Here is a 27,768-nt window from a genome sequence, read left to right as displayed (position 1 = left end):
AGTAGAATCAAATACTGCGAAACCTATTGGTAGTTGAAAAACGGACATGCGACAACAAAAATTTTATTGCATTGGATCTCTCTACCATGGCATCTATGTTACCAGACACCACCGTAAAAAGGGCAACACCTGACTGACCATACATACAGCCATTCACATAACCGGCATTACATTTATAATAATTTCTACAGCACCAATACAAATGTAAAAGCAGAAATTTCCTTTTAAACTTACCTGAAATTCGAAAAGCGATCTTAGAAGTATACATTTTTCGTGAGCTTAGACTATGCAAGCACAGTCTACCTTCAAGAGTTTACTTACCGACCTAACCTAGGTTCAAGAAAAGTTAAGGTGCGCATTTGAAAACGCAGTTATCTACCATGCCGCGTTCACAAAGTAAAGTGAGTGTGGGGATCTTGTACGTTCCCAGTTCTGTCTTATTAGGGTAGATGTGAGACCGCTGTTAGTCACCCAATTAGTGTGTCCAGAAATCTGGTCTTCACCATAAGGGTCACGGTGTGTACAAAGGTAATTACCCTACGACTCCCGCTCAACCAAAGCGGCCACTATCCAAGAGACGGGTGTGTTTTTCGGCATTAGTTTAGGCGCACAACATTTCTGTTCGGTGGTCGTCCATTTATCTGGTAACACTATGGAGGCATTAATTCGATGTGAAGCAGTTTAGGATTGGCACCTTTGCTAACAAACTTTCTATTAATCATATGAGCATCGCTGTGAAACGACAGTCACACTTGAATCGAATCAAAAACTGCTTCTCTGTAGATATACTCATGATAAAAACATAGTAAGGTAATACCGTTTTCTCAATTCGTCGGCCATGATTTTTTTTTGAAGTTTGCCAACATTTTAAAATCATATAAAATTGAGAGTAAACTAGTAATTTTTAGAAAAAAAAAACCGACTTCAACTCCCATATAAAAAATATATATCNAAAAAAAAAAAAAAAAAAAAAAAAAAAAAAAAATATTCCGACGAACTGATAACCTCCTCTTTTTTTGGAAGTCGGTTAAAAAAGGAATTGTTCAAAGTTGTTGTTGTTTGAGATTGAAAATGAGAATGTGTGTGTGAGTTTGTGTGTAAAATTTTATAATTAAATTGCTTGCAAACGTCAAAAATTTGAAAAATTCCTCTCAGCGGTTCGACCTTCCCATTTTTTTTTTATCATGGGTATAGTCGTAAAATTGGTAAAGATGTTTGCTCAGCTGCTTGGCTCTAATTGAATCACTGTGCACATGTATTTAGATGTTCGTGTGCTTTCCAGTTGTTTTTGCGAATTGGGTCATTATTTTGAACTTAATTTAAGTTAATACTGGTTAAATTTTTTTTTTAGTTTTTTCAATAAATTTGTAACGCTTTTTTATTTATTTTTGGAAAATTTTTAAATTATGTTATTACTCGTATATGTTTTCTAAAACACAATAGATACATGCGCGTAGTTTTAATTTGAGATTTTATTGTTTTACTTCTTATATATGTATGTATGTCACACTAGATTTTTGTTGCTTTTTAACTATGTATGTCTTTTTTATATTAAGGGTTTTGTAAATTTTCGTAAAAAAATTGACGCATTAAAATTGATTTCGAGGGTTAATTGTAAATTTTTGTCTTTTAGCCAAAATGTGTGTGTAATTGCTGGAACATATTTCCGTACATATGTATGTATATGCACAGGATGTATGTATGTATATAGATGCACGTATGCCTTATTTTAATACATACATACATATTAGTATTGACTTAGCGCAGCTTTGTCAACCGCCGACACCACACAACAATCGGGTAAACATTTTTGTTTTATTTACATATGAATTCATGTATATATGTATGTAGCATGTACGTAGTACAACTAACTTTTCTATCGGAGTTTGCAAGTGGATATTTTGCAGTTCAGTTTTTCTATTAGATATAAATGCATACGATTAAATGCTTATAAATAGTTGTTATTTGTATATACACAGTTTAAAAAAAGTTCGTCTGTTTTTTTTTGTATGATTATTAAATTCTTTTCTTTTTATAGATTTAACTATTTAACAGTGTTTCGCTTATACTATCTATAAATGTGTAATATTCTTCTAATCTAATGCACAGTTTTTATTATTGTTATTACTATTTTTTTCTAAAAGATTTTTTCACTACCCATTGCCAAAAAGGAATCAACTCATGTGGATACTGATATCAATTCCTTACATTAAAAAATTACAAGTCTAAAAATGTGAAATGTGATAAGCTCAGCGCTTATGAAGTTCTCATTGCAGCAACTGTCCTTACTGGAAATTTCTTCGCATGCCCACTGAACCCCACCCTACTGACGCCGCTGTCCCTATGGACAGTCCCCATCGAGGCTGCACGCTTCCTGGGACTGCCGCTAGTAGAGCTTGACGACAACGATTGTGGGACTAACCGATCTGGGCGGGGTTGTTGTAGCCGCCAAATACAACAACAACAACTGGGCATTGCTTGATACACGTCAACTGTTTCAGAGTGAGTAATCCTCGGAATGACTTCAGCAAAAGCTGCCAGAACGAGGAGAAGACGACCATCTATTACCTAATTAGTCGTTGACTGATTTCCGCAGGCGAAGAGTTTATTTTTATTTAGGTATTTTTTTGTCCACATGTTTTCCTATTTAGAGGCCAGTGAATCGTAATTTTTGCTACAATTCTTCTACAATAATTGTGTTCTTGATGTATTCAGCAGGTCCAAAATCTTGATATCTTACAGGTCTCTATATCTGACCACCTGTTTATAAATAGTCCAGTGAAATGTAGATAGAATACCTTATCCAGTAAAAATTGGGCGTGGCAATTGAAGGACTGAAGTTAGCAAAACAAAGATTTTATGGCGGATTTCAGCAGAATAGCTTTAAAACGACGTTAAGATGTAGTCCCTGCGATGAGAATAACCCGAGATATAATGAATTGAAGAAGTGCATGATTAAGTCTGAATCACGAAAAACTTTCTAACTTCGACAGATCATATTTCCGAAGGAAAAAAAATACTCGAATAAGTGGCTTGTTTCATCGGAGACATGACATCATTTTTTTTGAGAAATCCGCGCGACTTAAAAAAGAATGCCTTATATTCGAACGTATGCACTCTTCTTAATATCAGCAAGAAATACATACTTATGTATATATGGATGCATTTTCCTGGATTATATTAGACTTTCTATACTCTTCCAGTAATAAGAAAAAACAGTCATACCATTCCAAAGACGCGTAAAGTTCCAAGGCCTAATTTGGTTGAAATTCTAGGAGCACGTATAACAAATATTTTGTGTGACTATGGGAGGTTGTCACTTTATTTTAATAGTTATGATAGCATTCTCAATACTGAACGTCAATTCGAAAATTCGGAATGTTAATTTAAAGAATGAATAAGATAAGAATTTTCTTATCAGTCAAACAATTTTTGAAAAGCAATGGGCAAGTTAAAACTTACATCGATGCATCGTCAATTTAGCGATGAAGGAAAATTCTAAACATTGATGGCAAACATCGAACTTTGAACCGATATTTACAATATCTTAAAAACATCGATGCATTAGAGATGATTCACTAGAGGATTCATCCTAAGAGGCTTTCGTCAATTCATCAGCCTTCTCTTTGACTTCGATGTTTCTATGATATTCCCAATAGCTACGCCTAGCTGTCAGAATATATGTTTTTTTTTTATTCTTGTACATGAGGTCATTACCTGAAATTTTATAGCCTTCAGGGGTACCTAGAGACAGATCAATCCATTTTGGGTACGTCGATATATGGAGAGATGACCTTTCTATAGGAAGCTCGGGAATAGCACTTGCACGCAGCGTTGCCAGGTTGACGTGTTTAACGTCATTTGGACGTTTTTGTATCCTGTTGACGATTGGACGTTTTTTGTGTAAAAAATGACGTTTTTCAACTTTCCAGTAATTTTTCTCTATGCACAACGTCGCACGTTTAATAATATAACGTATAAGTATTTCAAAATTCCAATTTTGTTGAAAAACGCAATCAATTCATACAGTTGATATACAAAAAGACAGATGGGATCACACATACACTCACTCACACTTTCTGCAAATTTGTTACTAATTTTGAATTATTTTCTTAATAAATCTTTACAAGCTTTGTTTTTTTGCACCAGCTGATTCAAAAGATATTTATTCTTTGGACACAGATGACTTAAATATGATACAAACCAAGCGTATGCGCAATTTTTTTTTATTCTTCGACTAAGGATCCCGCTTTCAAAGGCTGGTTGTGTAAACACTTGAGGTTACGAGGCTTATTGCATTGTTTCCAACTGCACATTAAAGGCCAAATCAGGAAGAGTTGATCTATTGCACACGCACGCTCGCAAAAGTTCCGAAAAAGCTGTAGCAGCATAGAAAGTCAGAAAAAAGTAGGCGTCTTTTTTAAGACTTCCGAGAAAATGTAATGAACGCAAAAGCGTAGCAGAACGTAGTTTAGCATTTTTGATAACCGACCACCTACCAAATGTCTACAAGAAAAGAAAGAAAAAAATATTAAAAATCAACGCGATTCATTAGCAACTTAAAACTTGCACATTATTGCCCTGAAATTTAATGGCTATCAAACTGCATACTCAAACAAAAATTCTAAAAGATCTGCATAACAAGTTGAAAATCTAGCTGAAACTTTGCAGATTTTTTATAATTTTTGCACAAAGTTTGAAATGCGAATTTATATTGTGTTTGTTTTATGATGAGCTAGGCTTTTACGGAAAAATAATAAACATTAAATAAACAAAAGAAAAAGAACCAAAATCGATCAAAATGTTTATGACATAATCAGCACACAATCACAAGTGTATGTATAAAATGATTTTTATATTAACGATCTCAAACCAGTTTACAATAGTGGTATTCACCATATTGATCAATTATAATGAATTCGATACTATGTGATGTGTCGAAATGACATTTTAATATACCTTACGTACTGTTTATGTATGTACCTTTGTATACAATAAAAGTTTAATAATAACAATTCTGTGTGCATACATTTGGAAAAGATGTTTTTTGGGTAAGAAATGACGTTTTATTCAGACCAAGTTTTTTTTCATGCCGAAGACCTGGCAACACTGGTCTACACGGCCTCTCATATGATCTGTCGCTCTTCCTAATTGTATTTTGTCAATGATCAAACTATTTTTAAAGTACCTGGCCCCCCAAGGGTTTAACATTCTGAGTCTGACCGCTGATTTCGTAGCCACTTCTTTCAGGTGAAGGTCGATAGGTTGAGGATAGCATTTAGGGCTGTTGTTAGGCAGAGTTTTATTGCCTCCCATATGTTGAAAATTGTACAAATACATACATACATTTTTGCCGATTTATCTAATTAAATGCAAATAAGTTCAAATACTTCATTGAAGTTTTTTTCATATGATATTCCTACACCGGTTTCTCACTTATCTTCAGTTACTTTCCAAGTGCCTTGGGACCATTCCATAACGAAAAAAATGTTTAACTTTTACACCTAATTAATTTAACTATGCGTTACTTACGTTAAGTGCAATGAGTATTTGTTATAAATTTAAATAGATAGTCTAAGTAGTACATACAAACATAACCATTTACATATATATTTTTAGTATCTACACTAGTTTAATTTGTGGTTTAAATGGTCTACGCAAGACTACTACTGCAATAACGCTTTTTTGTTGGATTTTTTTTTGTGAATTTCATGTAAAATCACACCAGTCATTTAATTTTAAATATATGTACCCATATCCTCACATATGTACTTGTAATTTGACTTAAATAGTTATGCACAAAATTTGTTAGTTTTTTTGTTGTTGTTGTAATTTTCAAGATTATATTTCCGCTGTTTTAAATGCTTCAATAAAGTCTTAAATTTCTTTTCGCTTATTTAGTTGACTCCTTTCCCATTTTTTTCTATGCATTAAATCGGCGCACAGTGGTCGGAGAAACCATATTTTACGCGAAAAAGGCATATTTTAAAACTGTGGTAAATTAACCGGAATAAAGCTATGTATTCTTATTCAGAAATGTCCAACGAACTCAAAACCGGTTAGTTCAACGAATTCGATCGTGGCGCATTCTAACAGTTATGAGTTGATAGCTTTCTCAAAAATTTTTTTATGGAAACATTCAATTATAACCGTAATTGCTGGTTTGGTCTTAGTTCTTAAACATGGAAAATAATAATTTCATATAAAACATTACATAATAAAACTTGGTTGCTAAATTATCAACACGGCTTATTTTTCTAGCAATATTTTCTTCAGAAAGATGTAACTAATTTGTAGGACCGAGTAAGATCTTCATTCCTTTAACAAAAAAAAATGCAAAGGTCCCTTTAAGGATCTGCGAAAAGAAAGATCGCGCATACTCGCGCCAAAAAGAGTGGCGTTAATTTTTATTTCACTGGACCAACTTTAGCAGTTTTTCCAAATAACATTAAGTGTATTAAAATATTAAAGATTAATGTAATTTATTCTATATTTGGCATCATATTATTTATAAGATGTGTCTTCACAAAGCTGAAGTAAATTTTAAAAAATCCAATAACGAATCCAATATGGCGTCCAAGAATTAAAAAATTACTGAATTTTCTTGAAATTTGGTATTTAGAGGTTCTTAAGTTTGCTCACTACGATTTTGCTAAAAAAAATATCTATTGTGTTACTTAACTGAAAATAACAGTTGATTTGACAGTTGTCAATTGAAAAAGTGTTCATGTGATACATAACTCGAGATGAGTGAGCCTTAAAACATAGTACGTTTAATTTGTGGGAAATTTTCCTTATTTCTAGAGAAATTGACAGCCCCTTCGACAGTTGTAAACTCTGAGGATTTTAACTTGACACGCAATTCCTTATCAGCATGTCTAAAAACCTATTCAGTGACATTTCTAAAAATATTCTATTATTTTTAGTAACATTCATAGTTCATTTGACAGCTGTCAACTGTCAGGGGTTTAATTTGACATAAAATTCGTGATCAGCATGTCAAAAAACGTAATCAGTGGTATTTTCAAAAAGATATGCTTAATTTTAGAGAAATTGACAGTTGATTTGAAAGCTCTCAAACGTCAAACCATAAATTTTATGGCATATTCGGATTAAGCAGTACAACAATACTACGATCAAGTAGTTTTTTTTTTATAATCATAGCAGCCCTTCTAATTTCGCGCGTAAAACATGGCTTCTCCGACCACTGTGCGGCGCAATCCCAGTGTCTAACTACAACGCCACTCTATATTTAATTCTTTATGCTTGATATGCAGAATTCTTCAGTTCTTCGATTACGTTATTGAATGCTTTTGATATGATCTTCATTGACTGCTTGACTTATCGCCGCCCAAAGAAATTAGACTTTACTCTTTGGTAGACAGCTGTTGTTATCACTGAACGCTGAAGGTGGACTTAGATTTTTCTCGCTGATTATATTGTGGAATTCATCAGCAATGGCTGTGCTGCTGCTGCTGCTCTGCGTGGACTCTCCATAGTTGTTCGCGTTCAAACACGATGATATGCTGCTGTCGTATGCCTTGCCCTTGATGTGTGCATGACCCGAGAGGCTGCTGCCTATAGCTAGCGTATCGGCATTGCTCAGCGTCTCCATGGCGCGATAGTCGAAGAAAGTGGACATGTTGTCGTTGGGTATGCCTAGTAGATGTAGCGGCTCAATGCTGGTGGGTAGATGATGGCGATAGTTGTCTTGATTGCTGCCATCGAGTGCGCCACCAACACCACCATGCTTGTCACCATAGCTGGACGAAAGCAATTTGCCTTTGCGACGTGGTGTAATGGTTAGAAAGTCACCATAGCTTTTATTGTGACAAGCTAGCGCTGCACCACCTATGACGGCATTTGCACCAGCGCCGCCACTTGATCCGCCACGTTTAGTGTTCGGCGCTTGTGTTGCTGCGGGTTGTTGATGTTGTTGTTGCTGTGCAATATTGGTCATATTTGTGGAGTGGGGTGTGGCGTGCTTCAGAATTTCGACATATGAACCCGACTGGACAATATGCGGGGCGGGGACGCTGTTAGTTGAGTATTGGTACTCGCCAGCGAGGAGGAGACTACTGCCGCTGTTGGAATTAGTATCGGAAGTTTTTGATCGTACTTTGCCACCGGATAGACCGCTGGACATATTTGTATGGTTGGTTGAATTTTGGGTAGATGTGGATGTGGAAGTTGATGTGGATGATGTTTGTCGTTGGTGGTGGTGGTGGAGATGCGACTGTGACTGTGCACCACAGGCAATTGTTGGTTTCGGTTGTTTTGCTGGCGCGTCAAAGAGCCGGTAGTCGAAGGGCACGGGGTCCATGCTGCTGTTGAAGGTAAACGAAAATACAGTTAGGTGTTTCAAATGTATGTATGTATGTATATTTTGAAACAAGCGAAATAAATGAAAGCCAATGTGAATTCTATACTACATGGATAGGGGGGTTCGTTAGTAGTGAAGCATGCAAGTTATCAAATGCAGGAAAATACGTAAAGTTCAAACTTAAATATTTAGAAACATGCTTTGTGGAAATAATAATGCACAGTTTTGAGAATTCTTGCGCTATAAGAGGATATTGTGCTGCAACAAATGTTCTACTACACAATCGATTAACCAAATTCGGACGTTGCTATTTCCAACGGAAACGCTGTTGTGCACGAATATTCAAATTTTCCGTTTCTTTGATATTTTCGGGAATTCTATGCTATGGCCGCATTAAAACCAACTTTTTTGGTGTGAAATTAAGGGCTATTACATGGCTTAGGTACAGTGGACCGTGGAGTCTTTGAATCGCTCAAATCTGCAGGTAGTAATAGAATCCTTCCAGTACCAACTCAAAGAATCATTGGTGATATTATCATCGATCCGATCTGTATATTTGAAGTTAATTAGTACTTGGGCATACATACCGGGTACTTGATGGAAGATATCTGACACTTCTAAGTCTTGTAACCGTCCACCTGACCTTCGTTCCTAGGACTGTTCGAAAAACTGTTAAATTAGGGAAAAACTGCGACTTTCAACTTCATTATACCATATGAAGTTAGCTTATGTCAGAGGAAAATCAACTGGGTTAGTAGATCAAAAGTGCACTCAAATTTGTTCCGTGCGCTTTCTTTGGCAAAGAGGGCATTCATGCAAAGAGGCATAGAGTTACATATTTAGAGTCTACTCCAAGTGCTTTAAAGAACGTTTTGACACTTCTCAACTCTTGCAAGCGACAAACACAATAGCACTGTGCTGGGTACCAGGATACTGTTAGATCGTAGCAAACGAGGTCAGCGATGAAGTGGAGAGTTTTTCCGTTCTGATTTGGTCTTCATCGGGACTTACAATTACTGCGTGAGTGAACTGAGAGGGCCAGGTTATTTGATAATCTTTTGCAAAAACAAGAAGAACCTTTTGAATAGAGCCAACAATAAGATTCTCACAGGATAACCAACTCTCACATACACCGGATTGGTCTAGCCAGGTAGAGGGTATGCTGCTTTGGCTTAATGTGGCAAAGACGTCGGAGCACATTCTGTCGGATTGTGTGGCGGTAACCAGACTAACACTAAAATACTTAAACTTCGTCCACTTAGCATTTATTAGGAAAGTTGAAAATATTTTTTTAAATCGCAGTTTCCCATATTATGTTATACACAACTCATTTACTAACTAAGTGTGTACGTAAGGTTGCAAAACACAAACAAGACATTCGAATGCATTTTGGCCTCGTCTGCTTTTGATTACTAATTCCTTGAATTTTTCCTAAGTACAATAAAAACTTAATTTACGCTCTAAATCAGCGAAATTGAAATTAATATATGTATATGTGGGAAAAAAAGTTTGGACCGCCCTAATGTTCATATAAGTATACGTAAATGATCAAAATCTAGCTAATTTTAAAACAAAATAATCGTTTTTTGAAACATATGTACATACAGTCCGTTAATACGTAAATACGTGTACAAGTATGTGTGTATTTGTTGGTGCAGATACATTTAAAAAAAAATCACATCGACTACAACAAATTGGCTTGCCTATTGGAAAGCGAGCGCTTGTGATATCCGATGCTATCGCTACTACTACTACCACTGCGTGAATTTGGCGGCTTCATAGCGTTGTTGGTGATATTGGTTGGGGTGTTCTGGGTGGTAGTGCTAATCAATGCTGGGGGACTTGTACGTAATGTAGTTGGAATACTGCATGCGATTGCTTCGAGATTGTTGCTGGACGTGGTGGTGGTGTTAGGAGGAGTATTGGTGTTGGTGACACGTTCGCGCTTGGATGAAGTCGAAGTTGATGAAGTGGATGAAGCGAAACGATATGGTGGCGAAGGTGAGAGTGGACGAGCAGGTGTACTGATCAGCTGTGCATTACGTGGCATGAGCTGATGAAATTGTTTGGGAGATGTCACTGAAGAACGCTGTGGCATTAGTTGATGTAATTGACGCGATTGTGTGGGTTGTGGGCCATGAAGTTTTTGCTTTTTATTGTTGCCTACTTTAGCTGCTGCCGCCACTGCTGCTGCGGCGGCAAGTGAACTGCACTGCTTTGTCGTAATTGGTGCTTCCACATACTGAGAGGTGCTGGAGGGGTCTGATGGAGGAGGTTGGCGTTCGGGTGGTGCATGCATGGCGTTAGAAATGATGCGGGTGGGTATTATGGATTGGAAAAAGGTGCGTGTGGATTTGATTGCAGTAGGCGTAGCTGTAGTCGGTTTACTTGTTGTTGTTGTTGTTGTTGTTGTTGCCGGTTTTGGTGATTTAGAAGTGCGTGAGATCTCTTTCTTGGAGTCTTTCTTGGGAATCGGCGTAATATTTTCTGGACATACATATACATATGTATTTATGCAAAATTACTTAAAACACTGTAAAACACAAGGTTGACTAAAAGTCTACACATTTGGGCAGTTGTGTGGGTGTGCTCGCAGGTGTTGGTGTATATTGTTTGGGTGTGCTGATTTGGTTATTGGATTCGTATCAAATGCAAGTGTTAGTAATAAGTAAAACTGACTGTGGCGTGATGGTTTTGCTGACGGTGGTAGTGGCTGATTTACTACGGGTCAGTGAAGGGTTAGTATTTGAATGCTTGCAAAATCTCAAAAAGTGTTAATTAGTTAAAACAGGTACTAACTTACTATGAAGTTGAGGCCTACTGAATACGGAAAGGCGTTCCTTATTGCCTCCTGCGTTGCCACCACCGCAAGGACTATGGCCGTGAGCTGTAATTGAAAGAAAACAAAGCAGTTATACTTTATATAGTATATATTAATAACGAAATTCACAAAAAGAGTAAAGAAGAAAGGACTAGAACATTCTCATCTTCACATATTTCTATTCATATACTCATATTCATATTCGTTTGAATATGCGAATTCATATCTATATTCACATTAATATTCATACTCACAGTTTTACTCATAACCATATTCATATTCATAGATATTCATATTCATATTCGTAGCTATATTCGTATTCATATTCTTCTTCATATTCATATTCATACATATGTATATTCACGTTCGAGTTCATTTTCCTATTTCCCTTTAATAAGTTAAGCGGCTGTCACTGACCGGATTTTGGTACTGTTACGTTCACACCTGAACTCATTATCCTCCTCATTTAAAATTAATCAGAACTCAGTAGAAATGTGGACAGACAGCTAATGCCTGTACACTAAGCCATATCGCGACATATGAAAGAACAAGTAATTATTAAGCAAAAAACAAAACCGACTTCAATTCTCATACAAAAATTTAAGGATATCATTAATTTCTTCACGATCTAATTATCGGATCTAAACAAAATTAGTATGGGTCCCGCTGAGGTACCAGAATGACTCTTTTTAAGTAAAATAAAAAACTTTGTAGAGTACGCTCCTAGAACCGTTTCTGGTTCATCAGAAAATAAAATGGACACATATTAACGACCCAGAAAAGACCAGATGTCATTTCGTATTTGCGATTGCATACAAAAACCAATATAAATTTCTTATAATGTAAATTTTACTTACGATTGTAGCCACCATCGTCCAGATGTGACGAGGATTCTCGGCCGCTACGACTTTCTTCGCGTTCTCGCTCACGTATGCGTTCGCCACTCAAATCACTGTCGCTGTTCAAGCTATCGTACTCCTCTGACTCGGATTTTATCGCTTTAGAGCGTCGTTTATGCCGTTTCTCAGTATTCGTATGACTACACTCGCCCGATGGTGCACCCGGTCCACCGGATAAGTTCGCATTTGAGTTGCTGCTGCCAATACCAGCTGAGACAGAACGTTTCACCTTGGCGCCGGTGCTGGAGAGTGTGTTGTCATCTATGACACCGCCACCGACGCTGCCACCGCGCGGATCGTACATAGCCGGTAGGCCTCCTTTGCGGCTGAGTGGTATGTTAGCCGATTGATTTTCATGTTCTGGTAAATGGAATGTAGCGTAAGGATAGATATCTTCAGAGTATTCAGGTATGCGTTCAAGCCCAGCAACCGATTCAGGTGGTGATTGCTGGCATGATTTGCGTACCGTACCGTAGTATTGTTCGCGATGTTGGATATCCTTGCCGTCAGCGCCATGTGGCCGCATCGAGTCGACATTCCGTGCAAATAGCTGGCGGGGATCTGGGGAAAAGTAAAAAATGCGACTTGTAGAATAACTTGATCATAGAAGAGTTGAGTATCTTTATACTAACAGTTCTTGAAGCAAATGCAAGCGCCAATTATAGCCAAGATCGTGCCGAACACAGATGTAATAATAACCGCTATCAGGTGTACGTCTCGGAAGAGTGTCCGTACCTCAGGTAAGTCGCTGTGATCCAGTTCGGCAGAAAGACCATTGAAGTGTAAAGTTTCAAAATAGTATTCCTTAATTGTGGATCCTGCGTTGTTATGTGCCGAAACGCGCAAATTATAAGCAGCACCAGGCTCCAAGTCACCAATTGTATAGCGTGTCTGCAAGCAGAGTTAATTATATATAAGCTATATCCTATAGCAAAGATACATACGTGTGTCTCTATGCGACTAGAGACGATGATCCAATCGCTGGAAATGCCATAGCGCCTAAACTCAATGCTGAAATACTGTATTGGACAACCACCATCTTGCCAAGATGATAGCTCCAACAATGCGGATGTTATATTTGAACGTATAAGACTTTGCTTGTGTGGCGAGATGGGTTTATTGCCTACAAAGATTGGCCTAGTAAATAATTTGGAGGCGAATTTATCTGCGTTACCTACCTTTTGTTTTTGCCGTCTCGATGGCGCTTGTTTCACTGGTGCCAATTTTGTTGAAAGTTACCATTGTAAATTGGTATCGTGTGCCACAATCCAGACTTTCAATCAGATGGGAGTTAACGCGTCGATCGAGTTGTACCTCTTCCCAGTCACCGAACTCCTTGCGGTAAGTCATTGTAAAACCACGCAGCGGGGCACCACCAATGTCTTCCACACGCCACTGCAGCGATACGGAATTGGTGGTGCTGCCGATCACGGAAAGGACGGGTGCAGATGGTGGTACTATAGGAATAAAGCGGAAAATTAAAAATTAATTAATGAATTTAGCTATTTTGAATGAAGTACTTAAAAGCAGCGAATGCGAAAATTGTTTAGCAGATATTTGTGGTGCAAGGATTTTTTTCAGCAAATAGAAGCCGAGTGAGCAAAGCACAGGCGTGCCATTCGAGTTCGAGTCCTCGGGCAGCGGATTTTTGGTTTATTTTTGATTTTAAGAATTTTTTCTTTTATATTTTATATTAATGAATTTTATATTTTTGTGTTTTAAAAAGAAAAAAAAATAACTTTTTAGTAATGTTATTGTGACTTATTAACATTTTATTTTTAATATTGTTATTGAGCTTTGTACCACGATTATGTTTATTAGGTGGTTAATGCTTCTGACTTTGCACATCGATGATGCGGGTTCGATCCAAAACTCAAAAACAATATTAAAAATTAATTTTTTACTTTCACTTAATTTTTGAAATATTTTTAATTATTTTTGCTTTCTTTTATTTTTCTTATATTTTTTTAAACGTTTATTTATTCATTAGTTTTTGTTGTTTGAAAATTTTTTTTTTTTTATTTAATTTCATTTTTAAAAAGAAAAATATAAATTTTTTTTAATTCAATTTAATTTTTAAAAACTTATTGCTAAAAGGCGATCAGTATACATACAGCTAAGATCTCCGCGTTAGCAGATCTTTCTATTAGTCTTTCGAAAGACAGTAAAGAGTTTTCAAGATTGTTGCCAGAATTGACAATTGCCAGTATTGCCCTGAGGCGAAGGCAACTGAGATTGTGGAAAGAAAATTTTTATGGACACTTCCTGCATTCCTTCAATAAGTTAAATTTATAACCTACAACCTGTATTATAAGTATGTACTAAAACCCCTTTAACTATTTCTTCTACTCACCTTGTACATATACTTGATAGACAATATGGTCCGAGCCAATCGAATTTCGCACCACACACGAATAGTTGCCCTCATGCGATCGCTGTATATTACGCAAAGTTAACGTATTATCATTGCTCACCTCCAAGCGAAAATGCTTTTTTGATCGCGCATTTAAAACCTTCCACTCAGGATTGGGTTTTGGGTTGCCCACGAAAACACAAGCCAACTTAAGATCCACACGCCAGCTGATGCTCAATGTTTGACTAAATGAAATTATGGCCGCTGGTACCGAATTACTCGGTACCAATTTAATAACTGGCGTGCTGGGTCCTTGCCCGACACGTGTCGCTGCAGTAACCCAAGCTTCGTAAGTTTCACGCGCCATCAAATCTTTAGCTTCGAAGTGTCGATTGTTAGCTGGCAGCACTTCTTTGAGAATTTTCAATTCTTGGCCCTTATCCAGTATACGTATGTAAACATTGTATTTAGTGACAATACCATTTGGTCTGCGCGGTGGCAACCAGCTGATTATAACCGAGGATTCGCTGCTAACGACTGACTTAACGCGCTCAGGTGCATCTGGTACTGCCTCCTCTGTGGTGCAAGATACAGTAGAACTGAGCACGCCTTCACCAGCTCTGGTAAATGCCAATACTTGCACGCTATAATTGGTGAAGGGTTGCAGGCCATGGAGTACAGTACTCAGCGCAGAAGTGATCTTAGTTTCGCGTGTGCCATACTCGGATTCGATGTTGCCGGGTTCGTAGAGTAGCTTATAACCTTGTATGATGCCATGATTGGACTCTTTGGGTGGCGCTTGCCAGGATATTTGTATATTTTGTGCGGTCAGAGCAATGCATGTGACGCCTTGTGGTGGCGCAGATGGCACATCTTCTAAAGTATGACCCATAGTCACTTCACTTCGTGGACCATCGCCTTTCACATTAAAGGCAGATACGGTTATGGCATACTGAGTGTATTTCTCCAAGCCCGTAAGTCGAAAATCGTTTAGTCCCTCACCACCTAAACTACTGACTTTTGTGAAGTTTTGTACACTATCCGCAGCGCCATGCCGCTGATAGGCAATTGTGTAACCCAACAGTTCACCATTCCATGTGTCACGTTCTGGCGGCCTCCAAGTGATGAGCAGTTGTTGGGGCCCGAGCGGTTCGGCTGAAACGTCCTGCGGTCGACCACTTGGCACTTCAGCATCAGTTTGTACGAGTAATATGTCACTCGGGGCACTTGTGCCCAAGTGATTCTCGGCATAGAGGCGGAAGTGGTAAGCCTGCGCGGGACGTAGCGAACCTATTTGGGCAGTTGTCTTATCGCCGGGCAACAACTTTTGGTTGTTGTGCTCATGCCAGACATCTAAACACATGTGAAAGTAATTCTTACATAAGTAAATACTGATTACCAGTGACCTACTTACCTCCAGCTTTCTTGTACTGCAAAATATAATTCGATATCGGTTGTGAGTCCCGATTATTACCTCCATTACTCATGAATATGGAATCTTGATCATTGGGTGACCACGCCAGCGTCACCGAACGACTGCCTAAATCGGTCACATGCAGATTAACAGGGAAATTCGGGGGTTCCTGCACCTGTAGATGAATTCCTGCACGATCGTGACCATAATTATTGGTAGCAACACAAGTATATTCGCCACGATCGTTGAGAATCGTCTGAAGAATTGTCATTTCCGAAACCGTGCCACGACTAAGCGGTGAATCTTTGATATGATAGCGTATATCATAGGATGGATCAATGTGATTGGCTTTGGCACGCCATGTGATATTCAACGGCTGATCGCCATCAGCTTCACAGCGCAGTGTGACACGATCACCGCGGCGCACGGATACTTGCTTCTTTGAAACTGTCACTGACGGGCCAACTGCGAAGAAGAATAAAGAGTGAGTGAAAGTAGAAAATTCTAAAGTATTAGACACATTCAATAGAAACAAAATGTACAAATTTGCTGTAGTTTGAACTCACCATGCACAGTTAGTTTTATAAGCGTACTCAAACCTGCACCAATACCATTACTCGCTTGACACAGATAACTGCCTTCGTGTTCACGTCCGACTTTGGGGATGATCAGCGAACCGTTGTTATATGTTTCAATTACCGATTGCGAGTTGCCGTTTCCTATGCCATAACTAAGTTCACGATATTCGCCAGAGTCGCCTGGGGATAGAAAGCGTAGGTTTGCTTAAAAGATTTGGACCGAAAGTTATAAAAGCGAAAGTTTTCAATCCTCGTTAGATTTGTAATGTCTACATGCACAAATGGGCAATTCTCACAAACTTCGAATTTTTTTTTTCAAAATTTTTTTTTTTCTAAATCGTAAGCACATGTCTGAAATTTTTAGTATACGTTCCTTCAGCTCCTAGAATACAAAATCGAACATGATGCAACGTTTTAAAGCAACGCGCCATACGTTTTTAAAATTTTTTGTAACAGTTTTAGGAACGCACCAGCTAGAGTATACTATAAAAGCCGCGATTGGCAGAATTAAAAAAAAGGAGTTGCGCCACTCTTGACTCTTCATAACTACTCTTTTCCTGTTGCAAGCACGTACTTCTAACGAGCTACTTTCGACTCTCCTCTCATGAGCGATCAACGCACCAACGTGGACGTTTTTTTGCATTAACATAATCTAGGCAACATATGTATGTTACCGGATTTAGTTAATAAGCCAGCAAAAATTATGTGTCCGAATAAAAACTAGCGAAATTTCGAACTAATTGAAATTGCCCAAATATGTTTCCATGTAAGCTAAAAAGGTGTCCTTATGGAAAGGAAAATTTAAAAAGTTTCCCAAAAAAAGATAAGTTTAAAAAAAAGTGACGTATCACTTTCTACAGGACCTCTTTCTAGCTAGTTTGCTCTTCGAAAAGAGCTTCCTTTAAAATGTAGTATACAACGGTCTTGAAACCTTTGGTCGGATAAAATTGGTTTGGATCCTTTAACAGCTTCAAATCGCCCCGTACGGATGGTGTGATACACGAAAAAGGTGTTGGACTTCTGTTGGCGGCCTTGAAAAAGAATTTCACTTATCTTTATACCACAATCATGGAGACCAGTTGATGCCGCATTCATCCCTAAGGTTGAGAAGGGTGATACGAGCCCGAAAAGAAAGCCTCACCATTTTTTGCATGATGTTCTTCATGAAATCAATGGTGTAACTTATTAAGCTGTGTATTCGAAAGGAAGCGCTTTTATGCACCCTTTGCCTTGGGATAAACACGCCTATCAGGTGAGATAATCTTGTGAGACGGCTCCGCGAAATCTAGCTGCTGTTATAAGCAATGCCATCACTAAGAAGGCCTTCGCTTTGGAAATTTGTTTTTGGGGTAATGAGAATGGGTTACTGGGCGGACAAAACTAGTGTTCTTCACTTAAAGGGGACGGTTGAATGGTTTTATTTCTCACCACACTTAAAGGAGTCACAATTCAGATTCCAGATTTTTTCCGAAGTTAAGTAAGTATCTCGGAGTAGTTCTGGATGCCTCCTAACTTTCATGGAGGCATCTAGGTTATGTAAACAGGCCTTTGAATCTACACCTCGATGACAATACCCATTATTAGTTATGCCATGAGTGGTATGGTGGAACAGACTCTCAATCCATAGCGTGAGAAATATGCTTGTCATACTTCCAGTCGCCGTGTGTCCATGATATTTTTTAAGTCTCTAAATTTTGACAACGTGTTTCTATTTCTACCCAGTTAAAAGGAAATGCCGACTAATTTTTTTTCTTTGCTTTATTCCAATATGGAATCTATCATCAGCTATCTTTATTGCCATTGTTGTCTCCTTGACCGGGAACCAATGAAACAGAGACAGGAGATGCTATTGGTAATAACGCAGCCTATCTGTCAGCATATGAGCATTTTTTTTTTGCTTTATTTGTGTCTTCGACTCTAGTCCCAATTATTTTACAGTTATGTATGTATTTTCTTATACGTCATGCTTGAAATACAATACCGGCGAACGGCAAACTTCGCCTGAATTGGGCGATGCTGTCGTTCGCCGTTCGCCCAGCTATTTCGCCTACTTAAACAGAATTAGAGCGGTAGCGAAAACAGCTGATCCCATTTGGTCGCCTTTATAATGCTTGAAACACAATACCCGGCGAACGGCATATTTCGCCCAGCAGAGCGATGCCGACGACCAACTTTCGCCCAGCTAATTCGCTTACTGAAACACAAATAGAGCGGTATCGAGCGGTTCGAATGCTTTCAGCTGATAAGGTGACCATGTTTCAAGAAGGAAGCTTTTACAACGAAGAGGGAAAATACCAACAAGAAGAAGTTTAAAATATAGAAATAGTCTTTAAATATAACTACTAGTAAACTTACGTATTACTGGCTTAATCTCTGATAGAAAAATATAAAGTATATTATTTAACTTTTAAACAAAAATTACGATAACTTTTAAAGTATGGTCATCATGGCCTTTTTTTGTCGTTGCCGTTGACCGCGGCGATAGAAATAAATCTATCGTCGCGAACAGTCGTCGAGCAAACTTCGTCGTTTGCTTTGGTTGTGCGCGTTCTCATATAAATCAGTGTGTTTTAATTATCTCAGCGAACATTCGCGACGAAAAATTTGCCATTCGCCGGTGTTGTGCTTCAGCTTTAATTTGGGTGACCATATTTAGAAAAAACTAAACCATATTTAGAAATGAGGAAATGATAACAAATATAAATGTAAAACAAAGAAATATTATTATAAATAATTTGTTTCAAGCCAGATTTAAGGAATCCACAACTATATTTTTCAAACAACAAAAAAAAATCGTGTTTAGGTTGTTTTCTTTTAAAACTTTGAAAGCAAAAAACAAATACGGCCACCTTTGGCACGCACAGCTGTCATCGCCCAGCATGGCGATAGAAATAAATCTATCGCCATGAAACGCCGCCAAGCGAACTTCGCATTTCGCTTTGGCTGTGCTCAATTTCATATGCTTGCGGGTGTTCTAATTTTGACAGCGCGAATTTCGCTGTGGTGAGTTCGCCGTTCGCCGGCATTGTATTTCAGCTATCAGTGATGCATAAAAGATATGCGCATACGTAGATATGTTGAGAATCCTTATGTTGATTCTGCCAGTAGAAAGTATAGAGTTAAAAGAAAAACGTTTCGCTTACCAATCGACTGTTTCCATTGTACCGTGGGTATGGGAAATCCATCAGCTTTACATGTAATCGATACAGGATTTCCGAGTATGGCATCCTGATCGGTGGGTTTAAGTATCCAACGTGGTGGGACTAAATGTTTCAAAGGACGCGTTGTGGAAATCGAGAAAAATAATTCATTATTACTATGTTTCTAATTTAGTTAGCAGAATTTTGTATGGCCTTAGTGAAGTGAAGCTGATTATATTTCGTATATTTTGTGCTAAAATCATGCAAATCTATCAACAGTGACGTGCAAACTACCACTAAAAATCCTATTTATATATATATACATGATGATATATTTATGTATATGTACATATATTTTTGATTATGTGAATATATGTATGCAGTTCTTAAAACTAGCAGACTCACCTGGGAATAGTACGCTTTCAAACCTTGTCCTTCAATTAAGCACACACAACCCAAAGTGCTGTGAGACATTTTGGCAAAAATAAATAATGCAAAGATTGAAACGCAACTGAAGTTTCTGATTTTCCAGTAAGTAAATTGATGCCCCTTTGCGCCTTTGTGGATTTTTAAATTTATACCAATATTCTTACATACATACCCTGTCGGCAAAATTAGAAAAATATGCCTTCTAGAAGACCTTCATTTTGATCTTTGGAGAAGAGAGGCCTTCCGTGCTTGATCCTTTACTCCTTTTATTTTTTATTTTTTATTGAATGACCGGAATTTAAAGGCTTCAAACTCAGCTTTCCTTAGATGCGAAAAAATTAAAATGCGTAATCGAAAGTCTACTTCCCATATAAACAGCCAGAAAGTCCTTTTTGCAGATTTGCAGAAATCACTTTCGGAAATAAAAATTGCAAGCTGCAACTGCAACTGAAATTACGCAAATCGCTTCCGACAAATAATTTCAGCTTGCCCGTGCTGCAGCAGCAATTTTAATTTTTGCTGCAAGTGCTGTAAAACCAATCGAGTGTTGAAGTGTAACGTGTTTTTTGGCGAATTTGTAAAAAAAAATATAAAAATTTTGAATAAAATATGAAAAATTCGTGTAATTAATTTATTCTACTGATATGGGGTATGTGTTTCAGTATTAATATTTTAGACATTTTATGACTGTAAACTTTAGTAAAACTTTCAGATCATTAATTTTGTTGTAAGCATAAAAATGTCTGGTAACATAGTTGAAAGGGGACTTGTCTGTTTAGTTTTGTTTCGGATGAAACGGAGTCGTCGTTGCCTGACTTTACATGAAATATAAAATCTTCACTTAGCTATACAATTCTCGGCTTCTTATGAAATTTTGCACACACAGCGCCAGATTTCTGAGAGTATAAGGCTACTAATCAGCGTTGCCATTTTGATAGAATTGTATAATTTTTGATACCTTTCAAGATTTTCTGATACTCTGATACTTTTTTGTTCATAAATGCCCCTTTTCGATTTTTTTGGCTGGCAGAAATGCATTGTTGAAAAATATGAATAATATTACTAGTTTAAAAGCAAATAATTTTTTTCTTGTTATTTAAAGTCTTATGGCCTGATTCATAAAAAATATAATAGGTTTAAAGAGCTTTATAAATTGACATTTTCATACATGTTTCAACTTATAAACCTTTTATAAAGCTACTTTATTTTTTTCGAATAAGGCAATTAAAATTTTATCTATATTTGTAAATTCGATTTGGTCACTCTTAGGTCGAGGCTACGCAATGAGCGGCGCCATAAAAAAAAGCCGCTCAGTGCGTGTCCTCTTCAATAGTATTTCATACGTTTTAATTTTAAGCCACTCAGCCACCCAGCTGCTCGCCGCTTTGCATATGATGCGTGGCCATGGCCTTATAAGGGAAATACAACCCGGAGTTTCTTTGCACACGCCGCTTTTATAGGGCCCCTAAAGCACACAAAAGCATTGCGCAATGTCGGGCTTGCGTTGGTCCTTTGTGTGGTGTATGGGGGTGTTTGTACTAAATTGCACAGTTATTGCGCTGAAATCAAAATAGATTTGATATTTTGCTCATGCTTGTGTTATTGAAGTATAATTTGTGTTGCGTACGATGACAACTAAAGAGTTTTGTTTGGAGAATACACCCAAGTAAAAGCCGGGAATTATGACGTACGAGCTCAGTAAAAATATTCCTTTATTAAAAATTACAGTGCACTGCTTAATGCATTTATATGCAGCCAAACTAGGAACCCCTTATGAAGATTTCTGTAAAAGCAGTCGGGAGGAAATTATATCACATCCAATTTGTTAATGTCCGGTACTAATCGGCCGGAAAGCTTGAAGGCTATGCCGATACATACCTTTGTGGAAAGCTAAATGAGTCTTATCTATAACAAGAAACTAGGAAACTGGTTTTAGGGGAAGTATAAAACCTACACCCCCTTTCTCTTATCAGAAAGAGCCCACAACCTAAGATCGTGCGGTTAGTAATTAGAACTTTTAGCGGAAATACATACGTATGTACAGGGAAAATTATTTAGGTGCTCCAAGCAAGCAAATACATAACTTCGGGTTTCTCTTTCCTCTGCCAAGCTTAAAAAAACAATGGCTAATATAAAGCCAATCATAAGTTACCGCGGTGAGCCCAGCATTAGGTAAGTAACGGGTGATTTTTTTGAGGTTAGGATTTTCATGCATTAGTATTTGACAGATCACGTGGGATTTCAGACATGGTGTCAAAGAGAAAGATGCTCAGTATGCTTTGACATTTCATCATGAATAGACTTACTAACGAGCAACGCTTGCAAATCATTGAATTTTATTACCAAAATCAGTGTTCGGTTCGAAATGTGTTTCGCAAACCCAATTGCTGCGAACGGCGACGAATCGACATTTCACGGTCTTCAGCAACACTCTCAGAAACAGACGCAATATTCTCTTCTGTACGCACTGTACGCATTCGTGTGGTTGGTTTAATGTCCAATAAAGTAAACTGAGTGCGAAACTTGGTCACAATCGCATTAATTGTTTGCTCACTTGGTCGATTATGTAGACCATAAATCGGACGTAAAGCGAACCGAACACTGATTTTGGTAATAAAATTCAATGATTTGCAAGCGTTGCTCGTTAGTAAGTCTATTCATGATGAAATGTCAAAGCATACTGAGCATCTTTCTCTTTGACACCATGTCTGAAATCCCACGTGATCTGTCAAATACTAATGCATGAAAATCCTAACCTCAAAAAAATCACCCGTTATATCTACTGGAAGCAACGTCAACTATTCGTATGTCAGAAAACGATTAAGTATCTGAAAATATCTTATTTATAGGCTAGGCATTATCCAAACTGTGATCGTTTTTCTACTACTCTTAAATATTTATGAGCTTAAAGCACTGACAACTCATTTATCCGCCCAATTCTATGTTTTCTTGATAAATTTTTTGTAAAGAAATTTCATCAAGATTTTTATCAAGTAAAAGCTTCGTTCGCATTCTGTGTCAATATTTATAAAACAAAAAGCTCTACGATTTCCACATTAGTGGAACTGATTTCCACATGAGTGGAACTGATTTCATTGTCACATATGAAAAATATGAATTTAAAAGCGAAAAAGCTTTTGACTGCCGTAGCCGAGTAGGTAGAGATGTCGACTATAATTCCGTGTGTCGCAGGTTCAAATGCCGGCACATGGAGTATTTAATTGTTAGAAACAAATTTATTAAGATACAAAATTTATACATTTCACATGAAATTTCAATTTGTCAATAGCATTTTCAATCTTGATAATTTATCAAGAAAAGAGCTTTTGATTTCTGTGCTAGAATACCAATTCTTGATAAATAATAAAAAAGTGACAAATTATAAAGATTTTAAATTTATCAAGTACACAGAATCGGGCTGTATGTATGTATTAAGTGCTTTTAATTTTTCATAAGGTAAAGGCTAAAGTTATCATGGACTCTCAGAGCTAAAAACTCCAAAGCGCATAACAAAATTTCTCATTATTCGCAGTGGGTAGCCATGTCGTAGCTTCCATCTATCGCAGTTCCCTATCTATGTAAATTAAAAAAAGAAAAAGTTTCGGTGTCCCTTTTGGAAGCTTTCTTTAATAAAATTATATTGAGTTCAATTATGTGACCACAAAAATGTGCTTTGCAGCCATTTTTCATACCTACACTCGCTCGCACATATTGCACCAGTACATAACCAATGGCTTATACCATCTGCTTGGCAGAGCTTTGCATGATTTGTGCGCAAAAAGAGAAAACAAAATAAAAACGCATTCATCAGAAAATTGCCTCATGCAAGGGAAATGTAAATGGCATACATTCCTGTACATATACAAGCGCTGCGATCGAGCAATGGGAGCAATCGAGCATTGTCCCTGCTGTTGCAATTTGTACGCCACAAACCCAAGCACACATACATACATATCAACCATCAGCCTCACTTGCAGGACGCTGCACGTTGTACGCTGGTACGAAAAGCAGGTGCTACAGCCATCATTCACCATTTTGTGAGTTGATGCGGAAATTCAACTGACAAAGGCAAGAGCTCAGCTACAATCATACAAACTTACGCATTCATTGTCATGCATACTGGTCTATATACTCGTATCTATGTACGTGGACACTGCATGCATGCAACTCGTTTGCCTATCCCCCACATACATTCATACTAGAGATGGACGGGGGATATCGGGACCCGCGGGACCCACGGAACTGATTTCAAAATGGCCGGGATGGGCGGTATCGCAACCTCCGCAAAGTCAGAAAATCTTCCTTAAAAACATTTTATGAAATAATGACTTTATTTTGTTTTACTGACACGAAAACGAAAGCAAGGAAAATAATTAAATAACCGGAAGATGCCAGATTTTTATTATTTAAAATTAAATTGAAAGACATGAGAATTAATTATAGTGATAGATTTCGGGACCCACGGGACCCGCGGTACAATTCGGAAAAACGTCGGGATGGGCGGGATCGGAATTGAAATTTTTGTCCCGTGCCCATCTCTAATTCAGACATACATATTACACTTGTCAGTGTGAGTAATTCATTGCCATTCACCAGGTGACTGTTCGGCTACAGACAAACCAAGCAGCCAGGCGAGCAAGCAAATGGGCAAGCAATGCATTCTTTAGTAGTGGGCCATACTCGCTCCATCCGTTTTTACATTCATAATTTGGCTGCCATCGCTGTCCGACAAGCGTTGACATGGTAATTTAAAAATGTCACACGACCTCGTAAAATTTTTGTTCGCCAAATATTTCTTGCAGCTCTACGTCATCTTGACATCAACCACAATATGTTTGCCAACCGAACCGCTCGCTGGAGGCCTTCCAAATTCGTAAGCCCAACCAGTAGCAAGTACCTGGGCATGTCTGCATTCATATTCACTGTGGCTTGCTACACACCTACATACATACCTCGGTCTTGCCGTTCTATTTTCCTTCCACCTTGCCACATATTCATTCTAGCCATTGTAATTCACTTGTAAGAGTACTTTTTCTTTTTTGCTATACATTTACGAGTATTGTACTTCATACAGTCCATTCATTTATTGGCCCACGCTGCCGATTTGTAATTTGCATGGACATTTTTTTATTTTACGCAATTATCGCATTCGACACTTTTCATTGAGCACGTAATTTGAAACGTTTGCTTTTATTACATTTGCTTCAGTGAATTTTGTTTTTATTGTTGTTATTGAGACACGTGTACAGTGCCTTGAATAAATATGGCACCCAAGTGATGATATAAAAATTTTCCAGCCGACTTTTTTTCAAAAGGAATGTTTTGGGTAAGTGTTGCAGTTATTAATACTTTCTTGCATAAATCTACAGGAATTTTATACAAAGAACCGAATTCTCGAGATAACTCAAATCCTGCCTAAAGAAGCAGCCTAAATAAAGCCGCGATGTGGTCAGTGTTAGAGTATGGCTCGGATTATCGGTACTGTGGAAAACGAAAGCCTTTGGGTCTAGTTTAATGTTGATAGTACATTCCCACTGCACTGAAATCAAAGATATATTTAAACCTCGAAATCTCCAAATCTTCTTTCTTGCGATTTCGTTGACACATCTAGCACGTGTAGCTATGAATATCTGATTTGATTTCACAATAAAAATGGTGGTAGGTATACATATCGGCACACAATTTTTTCGTAATTTTAGTTATGACTTTGATGGAATTTTGTTGAAATCTGATTGAAATTCAAGAAATCGAAATTGGGAGCATATTTGAGAAACTCTCCTGGATTTTGAAAGCTTTCAGAGCAGCGGGAATGCACTATAAGCAACAGTCCGACAGCAAAGCATAGATTTTGGACGTATAGATATGCTTGTCTTTACGCCTTTAGAGTAACTAGGATTTTGTTGCGAGGCGCTTCCTACCGTACCAACGCGCCATGGATGATAATAGTCAATTATTTGCCACCACAGCCACCAGTCTTTGCCAATCGTACTGTTGCAGGAGTAGAGCACATTAAGGGCTTTTAAACTCCGCTCTTAAGTATTCATTACCAGCAAAGTTTAAGAGGAAGAATAACCTCCAAGAACTTTGCCTCTCTTATTAGTGGAAGATTTGCGTCATTGAGTCATGGAGTTCGATTCATCTATCGAATGTTGTTTTGTGAAAAGAAAACCTTCACTATTGGAGGGATAAACCCAAGGTGAATATATGGATATATGTGTGTGAACCCTGTACAATACAAAAAACTTACGTTCACAGGAAAAATAGAGCGGAAGTTTACTCAAATACCCAGGCAGCACTTTTGGCTATATCATTGACTGAAATGAAATCAAAGCTATTTAGTCAAATAATGCAACATGGAGCTACGCTCGGTGTCTCTGTGCATGCGCGTCACTCTTGGCTAAGTTCCCGATCATTGAAATATAGAAATTAACGATAGAGCAGAGTAATTGGCCAGTGGCAGGTCGTTTGGGTGAATCTGTAGCGGTGGTACTGGGTTATCCTCTTAGATAAATACAAACAGAAATCCAATTGCACGTTCTGAAAGAAGCAAGGAAGATGTAACCACAGATTATAGATGGAGAATAACCGTGGACCCTTGGCCATTATGAAAGCATGCTTCTAGAATGGGGATTCCCTACAGTATACTTAATATGCCAAAGCGAGGAAACGGTATTTAGTTTCTTATATGAATGCCCAAATCGGATTTCCTTAAGACTAGGGATGAAACGATACGAGTAAATATAAGTACATACTCGATACTTTTCGTTCGATACCAAGCAATTTCAGTATTGATACTTTTGAACCCAGTAGTAGATATAAAAAAAAAACAAGCATCGAAGCCTAATACCAAGGAAAATTTTCTTTCGGAATTTTTTCTCCACTAATATGAATCGCCCAATGCTTTACGGCGGTTTAAACGAGAGCGACCTTCAAATATTGAAGATGTTATTTTTTTCCCTGAAACCAGTATGCGAAGACCCTTTTTTAAATATATGTTTGCTGTTCTTGCATCAGGGATTCCATTTCCGCGTTCGCAAAAACCAAGAAATTGTTTAAAGTTCATTGCACGCTGCTCTTAAGTCCAAAGAATAAAAATCAAAAGATTTTCCTTTTGAAGGTCGGTCTAGGAATTCAAGTAATTTTTCATTTAATGAGACCTTAAAAATTACTTTCAAAAGTAAAATTTTAGATTTTTTTGTGTTTTTTTTATCTAAAAGCAGCTTGTAATAAACTTTTTAAAAACAATTTAAAATGAAATGCTTTTAGGATTCGTGCGACAAAGGAAATTTCATTTTTTTAATGTCATTTTAAAGGTCAAGGTAATTATTCTACCAAAAGACACAATTTTTCTTGGATTCCCCTTCTCAAAAGCTTAATAGAACACGGTGTTCCAACGTACAGATCAACTCTATTATTCTTCGCGCTGAAAACATTATTGGACAATATTAAAGGTGGTGGAGACCAGAGTGTCAAGATTGGGCGATTTAGCGGCAATTTGGCGATTTTTTTGGGATATTTGCGCATAAAAATTTAGGACATCGCCTTGGCGATTTTTAGCGATTCTTTCCCTTCACGTAAATTTTTTGTGCGCTATCATTTAAATTTGTCAAAACACGTGATAAGTAGGTTATGGAGATAGAGCTTTAATTTTGATGTGACAACACTTATTATTGTTATCAATTTTTTTTAGCATATCGAACATTTGCCAATATTAAACCACAATTTGTGACAACTCCCGATGAATGTGAAATTTGCTATTTCATTTGTGGAACTAGCTGATCTCGCGTTATTATAGCTTTTATTTTATTTTT

At 37.5% G+C, this 27,768-nt stretch overlaps 1 protein-coding gene across 1 annotated transcript in view; it reads right to left on the bottom strand.

Moving 5' to 3' along the window:
* Positions 1-4,734: 4,734 nt before the first annotated feature.
* LOC108358435 (Down syndrome cell adhesion molecule-like protein Dscam2) overlaps positions 4,735-27,768 on the bottom strand; it is a 147,493-nt gene continuing 124,459 nt past the window's right edge. Inside the window, 10 exon segments of the mRNA XM_017609764.1 lie at positions 4,735-8,327; positions 11,123-11,210; positions 12,002-12,604; positions 12,676-12,934; positions 12,988-13,166; positions 13,222-13,500; positions 14,397-15,749; positions 15,811-16,275; positions 16,377-16,568; positions 19,532-19,651. Of these exon segments, the coding sequence (XP_017465253.1) occupies positions 7,361-8,327; positions 11,123-11,210; positions 12,002-12,604; positions 12,676-12,934; positions 12,988-13,166; positions 13,222-13,500; positions 14,397-15,749; positions 15,811-16,275; positions 16,377-16,568; positions 19,532-19,651 (4,505 nt within the window). The 3' untranslated portion in view covers positions 4,735-7,360.

This window comes from Rhagoletis zephyria, unplaced genomic scaffold (genome assembly GCF_001687245.7).
Source record: "Rhagoletis zephyria isolate East Lansing unplaced genomic scaffold, Rhagoletis_zephyria_1.1 Rzeph_scaffold_00255, whole genome shotgun sequence".
In the NCBI taxonomy this organism is placed as follows: Eukaryota; Metazoa; Arthropoda; class Insecta; order Diptera; family Tephritidae; genus Rhagoletis; species Rhagoletis zephyria.
The sequence above is the reverse complement of the archived record's forward strand: the minus strand, read 5'-3'. Positions and strand labels throughout refer to the sequence as shown.